This window comes from Nilaparvata lugens, chromosome 7, assembly GCF_014356525.2.
Source record: "Nilaparvata lugens isolate BPH chromosome 7, ASM1435652v1, whole genome shotgun sequence".
Classification (NCBI taxonomy): domain Eukaryota; kingdom Metazoa; phylum Arthropoda; class Insecta; order Hemiptera; family Delphacidae; genus Nilaparvata; species Nilaparvata lugens.
This window is the reverse complement of record NC_052510.1, coordinates 50,816,271-50,833,188: the sequence shown is the minus strand read 5'-3', so window position 1 is coordinate 50,833,188 and position 16,918 is coordinate 50,816,271. Positions and strand designations below refer to the sequence as shown.

Here is a 16,918-nt window from a genome sequence, read left to right as displayed (position 1 = left end):
AGCGCTGTGATTCAAATAATATTATCATCACATTCCATGACGATGGGAGCTGAGGCCATCGTACTGTGAATGGATAAATTTATGTAACTCAACATTCAACGAAAATCTTATCTCTTGATTGCAGCAAGAATTGAAATTACGTGTTGAGTTGAGTGTGACAAGAACAGTTAATAATATTTGATGCCAGTGCAGCGTGTATGATAGTGAGGGAAGGGCAAAATCCAGCTGGTTGTGGGTTGTGGTGTGGCTGAGATGGAAAGAAGGAGCATTACCAGCTGGTTTGATAGTTGAGTCAAAGTCAAACCAAAGCCAAAGAGAAAGAGCCAACCTGGCGTTGTTTAAAAGGTGAGCTGCTGCTGGCCCATCCACCGCTGACTGGGTTGGCAACACTGCATCATGTACTGTATGCAGGTGGCATCCTGCAGACAATGGTCTTCTCATTCTTCTTCTCCACTCCTCTTCATCACTTCTCACTCTTCTCCTGCTTTTCTTTTCTTTGCAGGCAGCCAAGTCTACCATCGATGGGTACAAGTCACTCCAAAAACATATTCCTCCTCCTCCTCCCTCCCTCTACACCTAACCGAACCATTCTCTTCATTTCGATGTACAATTCATCTCTTCTCTTCGTTGATGACTTCTTTTTACTTGCTGTCTCTTCTGCAGCACTGCTTTCTTGTCTTTTCAGCTCTCACCCTCTTCCAGCTACGCCTGTTCCATACTCCTCCACCATTCCACACTGCATATCACACAAAGCCAGAGATGGGGATGTACGTTTCAATGGTGAGAACCTGAAGGATACTGGGCACTATTCAATTCTCATCTAGCCACAACATTGTGACATCAGGATATCATCACAAATCCAGCGGAATCTGATGAAACCTAGATGTTTTCAATAATCAAAGTTTAAAATTTCTAGTTTAGTCGTTAGTTTTGGAGTGAAAATTGTACTTGAAAGAGAAACGTGAAAACATAACCTCATTCTTTATTCGAAACTTGTATATTTATTCAAAATTTGGGAGAAAGACAGTTCTAGGCAATGTCTGTTGTCTTCTCCCAATCATATTATCGTATAATATAATGATTTGTTATTATCAATGGATTAAATGAATGAAGTAAAAATGATTCCACGATAATAGCACAGGAGATGTAGATTAGCGATAGAATTATATTGTTAAATAATATTGTATAAAATACTGATGTTTCCTATTTCGCCACACTTCAATACAAAATATAATAACCAGGCAAAATGAACATTGATGACATCGAGGTACTTGAGAAAGATCTCTTTGTTGACATTTCATGTTGCATGAGGACGAATTCATAAGGAGTGCCCACAGGGGGGGGGGCTTGTATAGGGGGGATAAAAGCTGAATTTTTAATAGATTTAGTGGAGGATGCTTCCATGGTAGGGGGTTGGTTGTGTGCAGTGTGCACCTCTAAATATATAATATAGTATTGAGTGATGGACCACTATAAGTGAATAACAATGATCTAGTGGTAGGACATTATTGTGATGCACAGTAGTTGTGGCTCACTGTTTATCAGTCATCTGAATAGCATCTCTTCATTCTTGGATAGACACTAGAAAAATTATAAATTCTAGGAGATGAAAATCCAGGACAACATAATTGCTGGATAGTAAAACTGTTAATTGATAAAACACAATCAAAATGTCGAAAGGGTCTTATTCCAAAGTATGACTCAGCTCTCTGAATAAGATGATAATTCAAAATACTGCTATAAACAATGATTGAACTATAAAATTAACTCTTTACGATAAAGGGGAAGTAAAACTTTAATGATGCACCGCAGTTATATTACATTGTAAAATCTCTAATGGTAGGAGATAGCTGCAAAGTTAATTTCAGGTGGATTACAACCTATTGTTGAGCATTACGATGCATTCAGTACTGTACAGTTTACAGTGAAAAGCTGCAAGAGTCTTCCAAGGCCGTAATACATAAGGAAGTTTGATAAATAGCTCTACAACTTCGAAGCTTCGAACAAAAAATGTATATTGAAAGAATGTTTTTGTAAGGTAGAAGATGGAAGAAAAATGACTAATCCTTTTACAGCTTTGACCAAATAAAGAAATAACATCCTGAGAACGTGAAGCGACGCTATGGAGTGAAAAAAGAGATTACATATTTTAAAAAAAGGACAAAGCATAGTCGTGGATGGTGTTGTAGTGGGGACTTATTCTGATGCTAATGTTGGTGACTAGGTAGTTCCGAGAAGAGAAAACAAAAAAATATTGGATTTTAAATTTGGGTAGCTGCGTAACACAGGTGCGAATACAGGTGGCCTGTTGTGGTCCTGTCTTGCTTCCATAGTGTACTAGAGTAGAGACTAGAGAGTGGAGGATTGCAGCCTAACCCTTTTCACATGCCCTTTGGCCATATCTCACATTAGGCCAAACTTGTTGCCGACTGGACTGGTACCTTAGCAACGTTGCCACATTGTGCAGTGCAGGATATATTTAGCTAGCCGGCTAATAGCCTGCTGCTTGCAGATAGGAACCTTCCATTCTCACAAATTACAACGATTATTTTGATTATCAGTAATCAAAATATTATTTCAAGCATTTCTTTTTCAGTTGACTACTGTTGTTCGAGCCTAGTGCGTTCCATGAAGATAGAATTGGTTGAGGGGTACAAGTATTGTAGGCTACCTACGCGTAAGCCTGCACCAACTCCCTCAATATTAAATTGGATATTTTTAAAACTGGAAATTTATTGGTGAATTGGAAATCATAAATCTACATCTCCTTTATCAACGATTTGAATTTAATAGTCAACTGGAACTGGAATGTAATATACATCAAAATATACTTGACACTACCTGACTAAATATTTCATTTTGTGATTGTAAAAATATTATTATTAGTACTGGCAAACTACTTATCAAATGGGATTATTCCCAAAACTTTGATGTAATGTGATGATTATTAATAAATGAATGGAAGTACATTTCTACATTTCAAAATGTTCTATAATGTTAATAAGATAGGTTAGGAGGTATGGCTTGCTATCCTCGTTGGACATGTGACTACTCTCAGAGGATATTCCGCTAAATAATATGATCTTAATATATCAGTTTGTGAGTCGCTTCTCGGTAGTTTGGAACCCACCTTAGCAGTCGTTTCATTTCCATTCCTCACATTAGCTACGCGCAAGCCTGGAAAAAATAAAATCTAATTCAATATAGATTAAAATGATACTACAATTTATTTGAAACATTAAATTACCAGTCTATTAATGGACAAGTGGGTGGTTTATGAAGATATTCAAGAAGTTCTTCTCCAATCAAAAATCATCTTAATGATTGTTTATTATATAATGCTATTTACATTGTTTACAAAAGTCAAATATATTTTCTGTGGCTCTCATAAGTATAAACTTGGGCGCTAGCTAATTCATGTCGTACAGTCAAAAAAAAGTAAATCTACATTTAATTAAAATTGCAGGAGACTTTCAATTATTTTAATGACATTGCTAGCATAGACAATTAGTCTGCTCGCTAGCAATGAGTTGAGATTTAAAAAAATAATAATACAGTAATATATTCAGAAGAGTATCAAACACATAAAATATATTCAGCAAAATAAATAATCATATTCTCACATTTTGCAATATGGAGCTTTCATATTTACTTTAAAAATCGTAGACCACAGATGAGAAAGTAAAAATGAATAAGCTCAATGAACAAATTATCAAATTATGAATGAAAAATCAAACCAAAAATTAAGATCCTGTAATTCAGTTGGATTATAATTATACTCATCAGCCGACATCTGATATTAGATTTTAGATTATTACTCCTTCAGTTGGATTATATACTCATCAGCCGACATCTGATATTAGATTTTAGATTATCACTCCTATTATAGGAGTATTATAATATACTATAATATGTGCCTCCTATAATAGGAGTAATAATCTAAAATCTAATATATCAGATGTCGGCTGATGAGCATATAATCCAACTGAATTACAGGATCTTAATTTTTGGTTTGATTTTTCATTCATAATTGCTAAGCATATTAATTCACATGGATTGAAATGATATTTGTCTTGCTTCTAGTTATTCAAAAAGTGAAGTAATAAGAAAACCTACCAATCTACTTAGTCTGCACACTTCTTTCTTTTTGCAGTTGATACAAGATACCAGCAGCATACACTTGGGAGAGCTGTAGAAATGAGAAGCAGTGGGAATAGATTTGAATAATTCGACCGGACAGTGACCTTTCCTTATTATCATTTGAGAATTTGAGATGCAGTATATTCATCTCTCTTACTACCACAGTTTATCACTCTCACATTTTCTCACAGCTTCTCTTCAAAAATAGTAATGTTCGCTCTCGTTCCCACAGTAAATTAGAGAGCATTGCAAATGAAGTTGATTACTCTTATTTGAAATTACGTTTCAAGAATACTTGAATGTGCCTTATGATTAGAGCAAATGCTACTTGCTTAGTCAATTGTAATTGCACTTGTGAAGCCAACCTTGAATCGAGAATAAAATTGAAGATTTGTGATTACTTTCACGTGTCATTTCATTCAAGTTTTTCAATCATAATTAGTGAAAGAAACATACTTCATGTTTGTACTAGAATACTTGCTACAATTACGATGAATTAGAGTATTACGATTAGATTAGATTAAGTTACAATTACGATTGTTAACGAGTTAACGAAGGAGAAAATAGTCTTAGGGTAGCCTACCCTACGTACAGAACGGTCAGTTTGATATGTAGATTTCAGCCCACTATCGACCTTCTATATCTATGTCTATCATATGAATATATCTATATCAATTACTCCATTCTTTTTAGCAGTTCGTGGCATCGATCTTTATCGCGACTTGTTTGCTCTATTGGCACCTTTACATATCTTAGTCCAACAATAATTATCATCAATGCATTATGATGTTAGACAGACATAATAAAAAATGATGAGTTACCCACATCCAAATATTGAAACCATATCTATATATATAAAAGCGAAATGGCACTCACTCACTGACTTACTGACTGACTGACTCACTCACTCACTCACTCGCAGAACTAAAAATCTACCGGACCAAAAACGTTCAAATTTGGTAGGTATATTCAGTTGGCCCTTTAGAGGCGCACTAAGAAATCTTTTGGCGATATTTTAACTCTAAGGGTGGTTTTTAAGGGTTTAAAGTTATTTTAGCATGTATATTCTTCTTATTCCAATATCTTAAAATTATGATAATTGAAATGTCCATACCTAATGTTAATATAGAACTATAATCTAGAGAGAGTACCTCTTCGAAACAGTTGTTCTGGTAACTAAATTAAAAATTTTGTCAGGTTGGCATTAAGTTGAGTTGACTTTGTTAGGTTGGCACCAAGTTGAAGATTGAAATGCATTTATCCAGGACCTCCTAAATACCAATTTATCCAATTAGCCAAAATTAGAGTTTTCTCAGCTTTTCTGCGTTTTCTCACCTTTTTCAATAATTGATGGAAATATATTAAAATAAATTCAGTACACAGGTTTAACTGAGGTGGAAGAATTTTATTTGCCAAAGATATAGATAGATACGCCGATATAGTAACAGGTGTTAATTCGAGATCAAATTGACATAATATGTTCATATTCTGTACAGAGGTTCCGATGAGGTCTACATGCAGACGAGCGAAGCGAAATCGCTGATCTCATTTTTGGACAATCCAGTCGGGGGTCCAGAATTCGGTACAGAGGTTCCGCTGAGGTCTACATGCAGGCGAGTGAAGCGAGCCCGCTGATCTCATTTTTGAACGATCCAGTCGGGAGACCAGGGGGCGGAGCCCTAGACGGATATGGCGAGCGAAGCGAGCCTGACGGCTAGTTCCATAATATTCCTTCACGATGTCTTGCGATGATGACCAAGATGCTGCTATACGAGATCAAAATGCACGACTATACAACTAGGATGAGACAATATTCTGCAATTCCTCATTGACGAATATTAGCCGAATCCATTGAAGTGAATTTTCTTCACTGAAGTGTCTTCTCCACAGAAGAAGAAGAAGACAGTTGAAGAAAAACAAGGGGATAGGATAATATCCTATTTTTAAGTCTATCTTTCCTAATATGAAGATACAGAACTCCCCAGAACTTCATCTGATATTGGATGTGAATGAATTTCCCTGCAGCTAAACAATCATTGAAGAATAACAAAAGGGAAGTTGATTTACAATAAAACGCTCTATTTAATACTCAAGGAGATTTCACAAAAACGCGATCAATCAAAGCCTTGAGAAGTGTTCCAGTTCCTACTGACATATTTTCGTTTTATTGGCAAATACTTCTTTGTAGTTTTATCCCATTGTTACCGTTTCCCATCCAAGGCCAGTATCTATCACCACTATAAAGGGGACAACGAAGATTGGGATTTCATACAATTATTCATGGATCTCTCAATGGATAAATGGTCAGTCAGTCACTACCGGTATTCCTCTATCATTTACCACCCACCTTTCCCAACTCCGCCTGATAAAGGATGTATTCATTTCATTTTTCTAACCAATATGAAGTTCATCTCCTGATCTACTTCACTGATTCTCTCACTCAATTCTTCAACTTCCTGATTTTTCAAGATAATTAATACAGTATATCTATTTTATTTATACAAAGCCGAATTCCACTTGGTTGATCTAATTAGTTTGCCTTTTTCTATAATATGTGATGTGCAGCTACACCTAAAACATACTGTACTTTCTTCATCAAAATGAAATTTGTCAGATCAGCTTTTTAATATTCATTGTGATAGTCAATACCTTGATTTTTCTTTCACTCAAGTAATATCAGCATATAAGCATATAGATGCTATATTTTCTCTGTCGTAATACCCAATTCAATTTTTAGCTTGAAACATTCTTCACATTTTTCTTCTTGAATCAAATTTGAACCAAATTGTTCTTCTATCTATGATTCCTCTTTACAATGTACATTTCTTGTTTTTACGAGTATATCACACTCATATTTATTTTTTGTTTGTTTTTTTTTTGCTCATGATTCAAACATTAGTTATTTCACAACGATATCGCTGATATACATCAGCGTCGATAAGATAAGCGTCAAAACCGGAAAGGATTGAATATTTGGAATAGTGAAATCAGAGATGCAATAAATGAAAAGCAAAAATCTTACAAGAATTGGCTTCATAACCAAACAGATATCGCTGAAATCAGATAATTTCTTCAAGGCTGCTACTTCTATTTCACAATACTTAAAAATGTCTCAAGTAGGCCTAATTTAGCTGAAGATGACATTTCCAAAACTGGAAAATCTTGTTCTAATTACAGTGTCAACTCACCCTGAAGCTTAAAACATTTTCACAACCAGAGTTGGAAAATCTCCTTCAACAATAATTATCACAGGCAGAAAACAGAACCGATTTCCATAGTCATAGAACTCGTTTACAAAGTAAACAGCCAACCAGCTGGCCAATTGTGTTTTACTTTGCTCAATCAGTCACCAATCTCTCGTGTTGCTTGAGATTTTCATTTCGCCCAGAGCGCCAGAACTCGCGTGATGCGCCAAATTTCAAGGCAGAGTACTTTACTGGATAGCGCTGGGAATAATTGGTAACATCAGGGTAACCCATGCGTTGCTTTTTGACCCCGGGCTAGATGGCATATAAATGCTTGCCACAGTTCACTAGTTGGCCTCACAACAGATGGTAGTTCACCATCAATTCTGGTACTGTTCAAATATGTGTTATTATCATAGTTTTGGATTGATTTTCTCATGGAAATGTAGAGCATACCGGGGTTAGGCACGCGATGGTTGGATTTTTTTTCATGGGTTTCAGCTTCTGCCACTCAGTGATTCACAGTAACCGCAGCATACGTTCGCATGTGTAGATTGTAAATAATTGTAGTTGTAGATGGTAGCCGGGTAGCCGCTCCCCTGTTACACAGTTTTTTCTTTCAGTTACCTGCTAAATCACGTGGTCACTGAATAGGCCTTCATAACGAAACATGATTGTAGTATAGACGTTTCTCATCTCGTCTGTGTAAACGTAGACTACCGATATTCGCACCTGCCAACACGGCAGCAATCTAGAAAAAGCGTAACAATACACTACTTGCTCCTTTGTTGAGAATTCTATTGAGAATGATGTAGTAAAAATACAGCATCCTTTCATCTCAAGAAGTGGGTCTATGGTAGAGTTCCGTTTCCTGTTATCCTTTGGGAATATCCGTGAAGAATCAGGATAACGAAGGCTACGTTTGGTTGAGTATGTTGTGAACTTCTTCATTAAATACTGACGTTTCCAATCAAAACTAATAAAATTTGTTTTAGGAAGGAAAGTGCTTGAACAGAACAATTATTACCGCGCTGTTCGTGCATCACTATCACTATAGTAACCTATCACTTGACGATTTACAGAAAATTATAATAATTAACCTCTGGAATCTAGAGAGACTATCATAATTTCTTCGGGGAAAAATTATTAATAACAAAAACCTACAGTTCCATCTTGGAGGTGTGTCATTTAACACACTTTAATTATTTCGATTTCCAGATTTTTCAATGTTTCATTTCAATTTGAATAACTGTTATTTCTATGAAAACTGTGTTTGCAGTAGTTATTATGTAAAGATTTATTCTGTAAAAAAACCTAGATGCTTCCCAGTTCCTCCCAGTAGTTTTTATACTTCTTGGGATCACGATTTTAATTACGTATTAATCTTGTCACGTGGTAATTTGAAACCACCAAATCTTTCTAAATGAGACTATTAAATCAACACTCTGCTATGATAATGAAGAGTTGAATTTGTTTCAGAGTGTTTGGCATGTTATTTGCTTGTTCGTTTCAAGAAGAGCCAAGTGGGAATAGTAATATCATCAACATCAACATCAAATTCACCATCAACATCATCGTCATCATATCTACATCAACATCAATATCATCATAAATATCAACATCATCATCATCATCCACATGAAGGAATAGCCCAGTCAATAAAGGTTTTGTGTCGGAACTAATTAGTGAAAAGCTGAAACTTTACCCAATGTTATATTGGTATAAGAGAAGTTTGTACACAAAAGTCCCAAAGTTCCCCCTCTTGCTTCCCCCCCCACCCCCCTTTGAAGTTGGAAAAAACAGGTAGTTACTACAAACGCGATATCTCAGGTACCAATCATCGGATAGAGTTGATTTTTTTTTCAAATGGTTGGTAATATAATAGTCTAAAATAATGATTTTATTCACTTTCACGATAACCCAACAGTTATCCTGATAAAAATAAATATATCTAAAAAAATTGCATTTTTACAACTAAATTTTTTATTATTTCTCAATTAACTTTCTTGTATGCCATTTTATCGAGAAAAGCCTCCAACAAAGGTTATAGATCTATTCTGTCTCAATCCAACGATGTATAATTTAGCATACCAACGATAAGAAATATTGCGTTAGGAGGGGGAATAGCAACGCGCTACGCTTTGACGCGACCCTTCATTATCATCATTATTATTGCATGTTATATGATTAACACATTCACTCGGACGGAAAATCTTTCTTCAGTTGTTTTATATGTATTTTTGGGCGCTTAGCTCAAATTTGATACTACCAAGCTCATTAAACCATGAAGAAGGGGGTAGAGGGGGTCCCTCAACCCCCAAAATTAGATCTCAGTGTTTGGCAGTAGAAGCATTTCAAAAGCATATAAAGAGAGCCAGTTTTGGTTCGGGGGATTATTCCTAACCCTCATTTAGGGTTGTTCCATCATCCACCACCTATGGACCCGCCGTGTCCCGGACTGGCTCAAACCGGCAGGTGTCAAACACCATCACGTACCGCCCACCCACCACTTAAATTAATATTCACACTATATACAATAGTCATTCTCTCAAAATCACTCTCCCTTTTTTTCCTTCTCCTCCCCTCCTCCTCTTCTTCTCCCCTCCTCCTCTTCTTCCTCTTCTCTTCTTCCTCCTCCTCCTCATTTCCTTTTCTTCTTCTTCTTCTTCTTCTTTTCTTCTTCTTCTTCTTCTTCTTCTTCTTCTTTTCTTCTTCTTCTTCTTCTTCTCTTCTTCTTCTTCTTCTCTTCTTCTTCTTCTTCTTCTCTTCCTTCTTTTACTGTTCTTGACAATCCAATTCAATATCGTGATCAATCAATATTAGGACTAAGAAAGACCATCACAGTGCTCACACATGGCAGAGCAATCAAGTCCCACTTTCCGACACCCACAATATTTAAGACATGATGTCTTACAGCTACAAGACACAAGGTGCAGAAGGTCATCAGGTGCAAAGGGTTTGGTGCTTTGTACCGGTTTTAAACTTTTCTTGTGATCACCATTTTTCTTCACCATTTCCATCTTCCAGCCCCAATCTGTAGCATCCATTCTATTTCCAAGCCATGTCTGCACTTGCAAATACACTCTAAATATATGTTGATGTGCAGCTTCAGACGTTGGATGAAGCTTAGCAAGATCAAAATTAGATCTGAGTTTTGATTTTCTTGCTAGTTTTGTAAACATGAAGTAACGTGCTTCATTGAGGCTTGTGTGCTTTTTCTGGCCATACAAATTCAGAATAAAATCTTCACCATTTCTTTTCAGTTCTTCTTTAGATGAATTTTCACAAATGAACACTGATGCTTGTCTTTGAGCTTCTTCTGATTTTTGAACAATTTCTAAAGATTTTATTTTTCCAAGGCCGAAAAAAGAAGAAGTTGTATCACAGCCTGATATTGCATAAGCAAACAGTAAAAGCTTCCTTGTATTTTTCACCTTATCTATTATCTTTGAAATGCTGTAGAACACTTTTCCATGCAATCTTCCTGTTATCTGTTTGCAGAAGTAGATTTCTTGATTCTCAGGGGCAAGAGCTATCAACAGTATCAACAAATCAGTGTCTGTACCATACAACATAACAGTTTGTGTCTCTTCAGCTCCTCTATTCCAGTCGTCACAATGGAAATATCAGCATCGTCTTTTGCAACAATTGTATTGATATTTGAACTTATAAGCTCTTCAGAAACTGAAAATATAAGCTTCTTCTTGTTTCTTCTGTTGCCTAAAAATTCTTCCTTTGATGTTAAGCATTTTGTGTTCCTATCAAAACAGTTTTCGATATTTTACTGTCTTTATCAGAGGCACCTACTATATCCATAGCTTTTAAGAAAAGAGGCTGATCAAATGTAACAATACAGGTTTGATTTTGTTTCTTACTTTGGTCAGCTGCAAAAAGCAATGCTGTGTAGATGGTTGACATATTGCTGGGATCCAAATTAATAAATGGTACTGCCATAATGTATGTCGTTTGACATTCTGCTGAGTTTGTCATTAGGTTGGTCATAAATCCACTCCACCCAGGCTGTGAGTGTACATGAGAAAGCCATACGAAGTTGAGGGGATGCAAATATTCTGAAGGTAAACATGACACACTTCCAACTTCTTTCAGTTTATCCAAGTCTTCAATGATCATGTTAGACAGACCAGCATTTCTTTTCTTCATTGGATACACATACTCACGAATACTTTCAATGTTTTGAAATGATCCACTTGAAATCCTCTTCACAGTAGTTTGAGTTTGGACACAAGAACCTGGTGTGATGCACTGAATGCCTCCCATGGAATGAAAAGTTCCTAGTCCATCTAAGGTTCGAATATTTACGTCGGCATTGCCAAAAACGTGTTGAAGAAATCCATCAGGTTCAATAATTGGGGAGCCAGCACTGACTAGTGACGTTATGTAAGTCGAAGCTTCGTTGTATGATGCACACACTCCCATTGAAGACAACATGTTTATTGAATGTTTAGAACCATACAGTCGATGTAAAGTCAAAGCTAGGCTTGTCTGTATAGGTGAAAGGAATGATCTTGGTCTCACAGCAGATATTATAGCATGACTTATAACAATACATTTCTTATTGACTTTTTGTGATTCAATTGAATTCCTCTTCTTTGTAACCTGTGACATGAACATTTCAAGAGTCTCGGGGATGAGATTTTTTCCACCTGATTTAATTGTTTCCAAATCTGGATACGAATTGAAGTCATAGGTTTTCCTTTGTATGTCTTCTCTTATTATTGAGGCAGCAGCTGAAACAATCCTCTTCTTCTCTTCTTCTAGATCAAGAACCCTGTTTCTATACCAATTGTCCACAATTTATGCACATTGTCAGTAAGGCAGAAAACATTCTTTTTACCAGAAACATTTCTTAATGTTAGTCTCTCTTTGAAATGCTCTTGGAGAAGCTTTCCTAAGTGTTTGTCAGAATAAGCAGCATCATCATCAGCTAAAGATTTAAAAATATCCTGAACTTCTTTTATAGTATATTGGCACTCATCATTGTTTTCTATATAGTTACATACTTTGGTAAATGTAGAAGCTAATTTGGTTTGAGGTCTACCTTTTTGTGTTTCAATCGGTTTGGATTTAGTAAATTCTGTGTAGCAATGTTTGTGATAGCGCGCTTCTGCTGCTACTAAGTCTATTGCACTTAGAAGTCGGGCTTTTACATTTTCACCCCATATGTCACTCCTAACGTTGCACTTTTGTAAAAAACTTTCTTTGAACTCGATCGTCGTTACTTCGTGAAATGGTTTTCTATATTGAGTTGGAATTTTAGAGCTGTAATTTGCTGATTTTCCACAAATAAAACAACACAACTTAAAATCAAAATTGTCCTGATGGGTTCTACGAGTAACTCCAGTGGTTGATGTACTGGGTTCATTTTGTTCATCTAGTGTCTTTATAGCTGCTTGAATACTCGAAGGTCTGTGTATTGTTGCCTACATAACTTGTGTAATTTAATAGTACTCTTTCCTCGTAGTTTTTCATGTAAACTGTCTCTTCTTTTTTGCTGGCTTCAGAAATAGCATTGATTCCATTCTTTACAACTACAATATTGTCATCTAGTTTGTTACCACAAATTAAACAATTTAAGTCCGATTCATCCATCACTAATTGTTTCAAACTTGTTTGGAGTAACAGGAGCACATCACGCCGAACTGATATTTCTACAAAACTATATTTTTGTGTGTAATCACTCAGAAGGGATCACAAATAAATAAATTCATAATCGAACTGTGTGAAAAAATTGTCACCATCAATGCACTAACTACGAAAAATCTACACGTGTTTCACTATGAAAAATTACGAAAAATCTACCACGTGTTTCACTATGAAAAATTACGAAAAATCTACCATGTGCTTCACTACGAAAAATTACGAAAAATCTACCACGTGTTTCACTACGAAAAATTACGAAAAATCTACCACGTGCTTCACTACGAAAAATTACGAAAAATCTACCACGTGCTTCACAACGAAAAATTACGAAAAATCTACCACGTGCTTCACTACGAAAAGTCTACCACGCACGTCCGAACTTGGCAAACTTCCCTCTGAAACTGACATGAGGGATGAGAATGCCACTCATACGAGAATGCAAAGAACGAGTTTCTTTTCTTTATTTAGCAACAAAAACAATATTGAGAGGAGCAACGTTAGCGCCGCACCCCTACTGCCCGGCCCAGCCATAATAATAGATGTCATCTATTTCTATGGGCCCAGCTCACCACTGTATTGTCAAAATGTAGCATACAAAATACTTAGTCTTTTGTATATAATATAGTTATATGTTATATAGTTATGCTATGAGCCTCACTCTGCATTTGTATCTTCAAAAATATCCATATTATGCATTCTATACAACATCTAGTCACAATGGTTCTCTTAAAATCTAACAATATAATTTTATGAACTTAAAGCCACAAAAACAAGCTACTTTTCTATTGAACATAAAAACTATTCTATCAATCTGAACTATGAGTATTGAAGAATAAAATATAACTGAGAATCTCTCGTTTTTTCAAATAGACGCATGGCTTGTGCGAGCTTGATGTGAGGGGACCGTGTAGCTCGTAGCGTAAAAGTGTAGCGCGTTGCTATTCCCCCTCCCAGAGCGACATTTCCGATTTTTTGTAAGCAAGATTTATATCGTTGGATTGAGAAAGAATAGATCTTAAACTTTCATTCAAGTTTTTTTCGATAAAATTGCTTACAAATAAGTAAATTGGGAAACAAAAATGAGTCTAGTTGAAAAAAGTTCATTTTTTTAGATGTTTTTGTTTATATCAGGATAACTATCATTTTTATCGTGAAAAAGCATAGACCCATTATTGTAGACCATTATATTAGCAACCTTTCTAAAAAAAATTCAACTCTATTCGATGATTGGTACTGAGATATCGAGCTTCCAGTAAACATCGACATTTTAACTTAAAAAGGGGGTGGGGGGGGAAGCAAGAGGGGTAGGGTCGGGGACTTTTGTAGGGGAACTTCTCTTATACTAATGTAACATTGGGCAAAGTTTCAGCTTTTCACTAATTAGTTCCGACAAATGCCTATTTTTTGCCTTCATTGACTGGGCTAGAAGCATTGGCCTCGTCTGGCCCTTGCAATCACAATCAGCAGGAGGCCGCCTCATTCCAAAGACTTAATTTGTGCGCAGCTGATAGAGAAGCTTTTGTTTCAGTCATTGCAACTTTTTTCAGCTAATTATTTCCGAAGCTATCGATCGAATCGCAGTGGCTCATTGTCCGCAGATATTTGCCAATCACAGTCGACGCTGTCCTGGCGACGATTGGCCTTGAACTCCAACTAAACGTTGGCATATGCTTGCACTCGACACTCGACTCATGGCTCAGCTATTTCCACCCGTGTCATATTTCCTTACATTGCTCGTCTATTCGTCATTCTCATTAACTGAAATCATTGCTTGGATTGATTCATAATTTTTGGAAATGATGCTTGATTCAGTTCGTCTCTCTTATTTTTGTATTTAGTAATTTACCAGAGGTGCAGTGACCCAACTCCCGAAAAACAAAATAATGAATAGGCCTACAATTATTATTAATAAATTTAATACTTCTTCTTCTTCTTTCGTGTCTGGGGAATTTAATACTTCTTCTTCTTTCGTGTCTGGGGAATTTAATACTTCTCTTCTTCTTTCGTGTCTGGGGACACACAGAGTCAAATACTATTCCAAAATTTAGCCGCAGAAAATGCTTTGTCATTCTCTAAAATAATATCCTTCATCGTAAAATGTATTTCCATATTTGGTCAAGTCATGAGGTGTTCATAGTTTTTAGTCATTCCACATTCGCACATTGCATCCTCACTTTAATACTGTTTGAATAATATTCGTATCATTCTTTTGAGTTCAAGGAGGAAAAGGAATTAAGATAACTCTTGGATTGTGTTCAATCCCTATCAGTTATCTGTGTTAACATATGATATATTTGTACGAAGTACTGTATGTGGGCGTCAATGAGTAGGTCTATTCATTAGTTTTAATGAGTTTTCCAATAAAAAATACCGGTTACCGAATAGAGGATCACTCATATATATAGATTTCTGACTTGAAAATGGCATCAATGTCCGAAACATGTTGTGATTGAATAATTCAAAAAGGGTTCTGAGATTTTCATTTTTCTTCCTATAGATCTCTCGTCTTTATAACCACAGGGTAAGGACCAACAAAATGTTTCTATTCTCTGTGCTATAACCAAAGAATGAAAATTCAATCACAAATTGTTGAGAATGGAAGAGCAAATAAATCAACAAGCAGTTTCAATTGTTTGTTAGTGGATCATATAATTTAATCGTATGATTCAGCATTTGGACTGGACTAATGCGGCTTATTACAGCACCTAATCGAAAAGCTGTTCGCTGTATTGATATTTAATTGATAGCTGTAAGCCGCGAGTCAGGAGCATTCTTGCAAAGGATATCATTATGATGTCAGGTCCTCGGAGCGGTTGTTATGGTTTTCATACCTATATTGTGGATAACATATACCTATACATATTATCCTGCACTTATATATGGAGGTTGTCGTCTTTTCTTTTGTGTTATTGAAGCGTTGTTTGTGATTTGCAACCAATTTACGCTGTTTTCAAGCCGTGCATGCTGAAAACACTGAAGGTGGAAACTATAATGCGTTATTATCGATCAATTAATGACTATTACAATGTTCCTTTCCATAATTCATCGGGTGTTCAATATGGCAGGATTTTTTTCATTTTTACTCCATGCCAAAGACTTTACCGACAGCAGTAATAATAATTGCTTTAAGTGTAGAATGAGTCACCTCTCATCCAGTGTGAGTTCTACTGGATTTATCGCTTATATACAACATCCAAAATAAGTTTTACTGTTTTTACTAGAAACTGGGAAAATCAATATTCATTTTTGATCAATGTTAGAAATTGAAAAATCGAAACTTTCTATTTGGTGAGTTTTAATTCCTTCTTGAAGCTCATTTACGTTGTAGTGCACAGGATCAGTCTACGAATCCAAACGATGATGGTTAACACTGAAGAGTATATCAATATTCTAGCAAATTAATAACCTACTGGAATTACAAAAGTATACAGTATTCAGTCCAAATTAATAATTCTACTTGAGATTAATACAGTAATACAATTCATGTATGATTTGAGTTAAATATAAATAACAGTAGTACTTGGGTATATTAAACTCGAGATTAATACAGTAATACAAATCATGTATGATTTGAATTAAATATAAATAAAAATAGTACTTTGGGATGTTGAATTCTTGTATTTAATCACTTCTAATGATGGATGAAACGCTGTATGATATCTTTGAACGAAAAATTCCATCCAACTCCAGCTTAGCTTTCCTCCTATTAAACTATCTGTGAGCTTCATTTTACCCTCTACGAAATCCAATAAATATTTACAGTCAAAATTCTGAAATGAAACATGAAGAATTAACATACGTATTACTTGTAATAAAATTATATTGATTATTCACAGGAGCAATTTGAACATGGATATTATATTATAAAAAAATCATTGGACTGGTCAATTAGTTATAAATACAAAGGGGAACGAGTCAGGACTTCTCAATGC

General features: G+C 35.6%; 1 protein-coding gene across 2 annotated transcripts in view; it reads right to left on the bottom strand.

Moving 5' to 3' along the window:
* Positions 1 to 16,918, bottom strand: part of LOC120352453 — a 65,014-nt gene that overhangs the window by 14,085 nt on the left and 34,011 nt on the right. Inside the window, exon 2 of one of the 2 annotated variants that reach the window (XM_039433038.1) lies at positions 3,131 to 3,177. The exons of the other annotated variant lie outside the window; for it this stretch is intronic. Within the exon in view, the coding sequence (XP_039288972.1) occupies positions 3,131 to 3,153 (23 nt within the window). The 5' untranslated portion in view covers positions 3,154 to 3,177. The remainder of the gene's footprint in view (positions 1 to 3,130; positions 3,178 to 16,918) is intronic. 2 annotated transcript variants of the gene reach the window in all.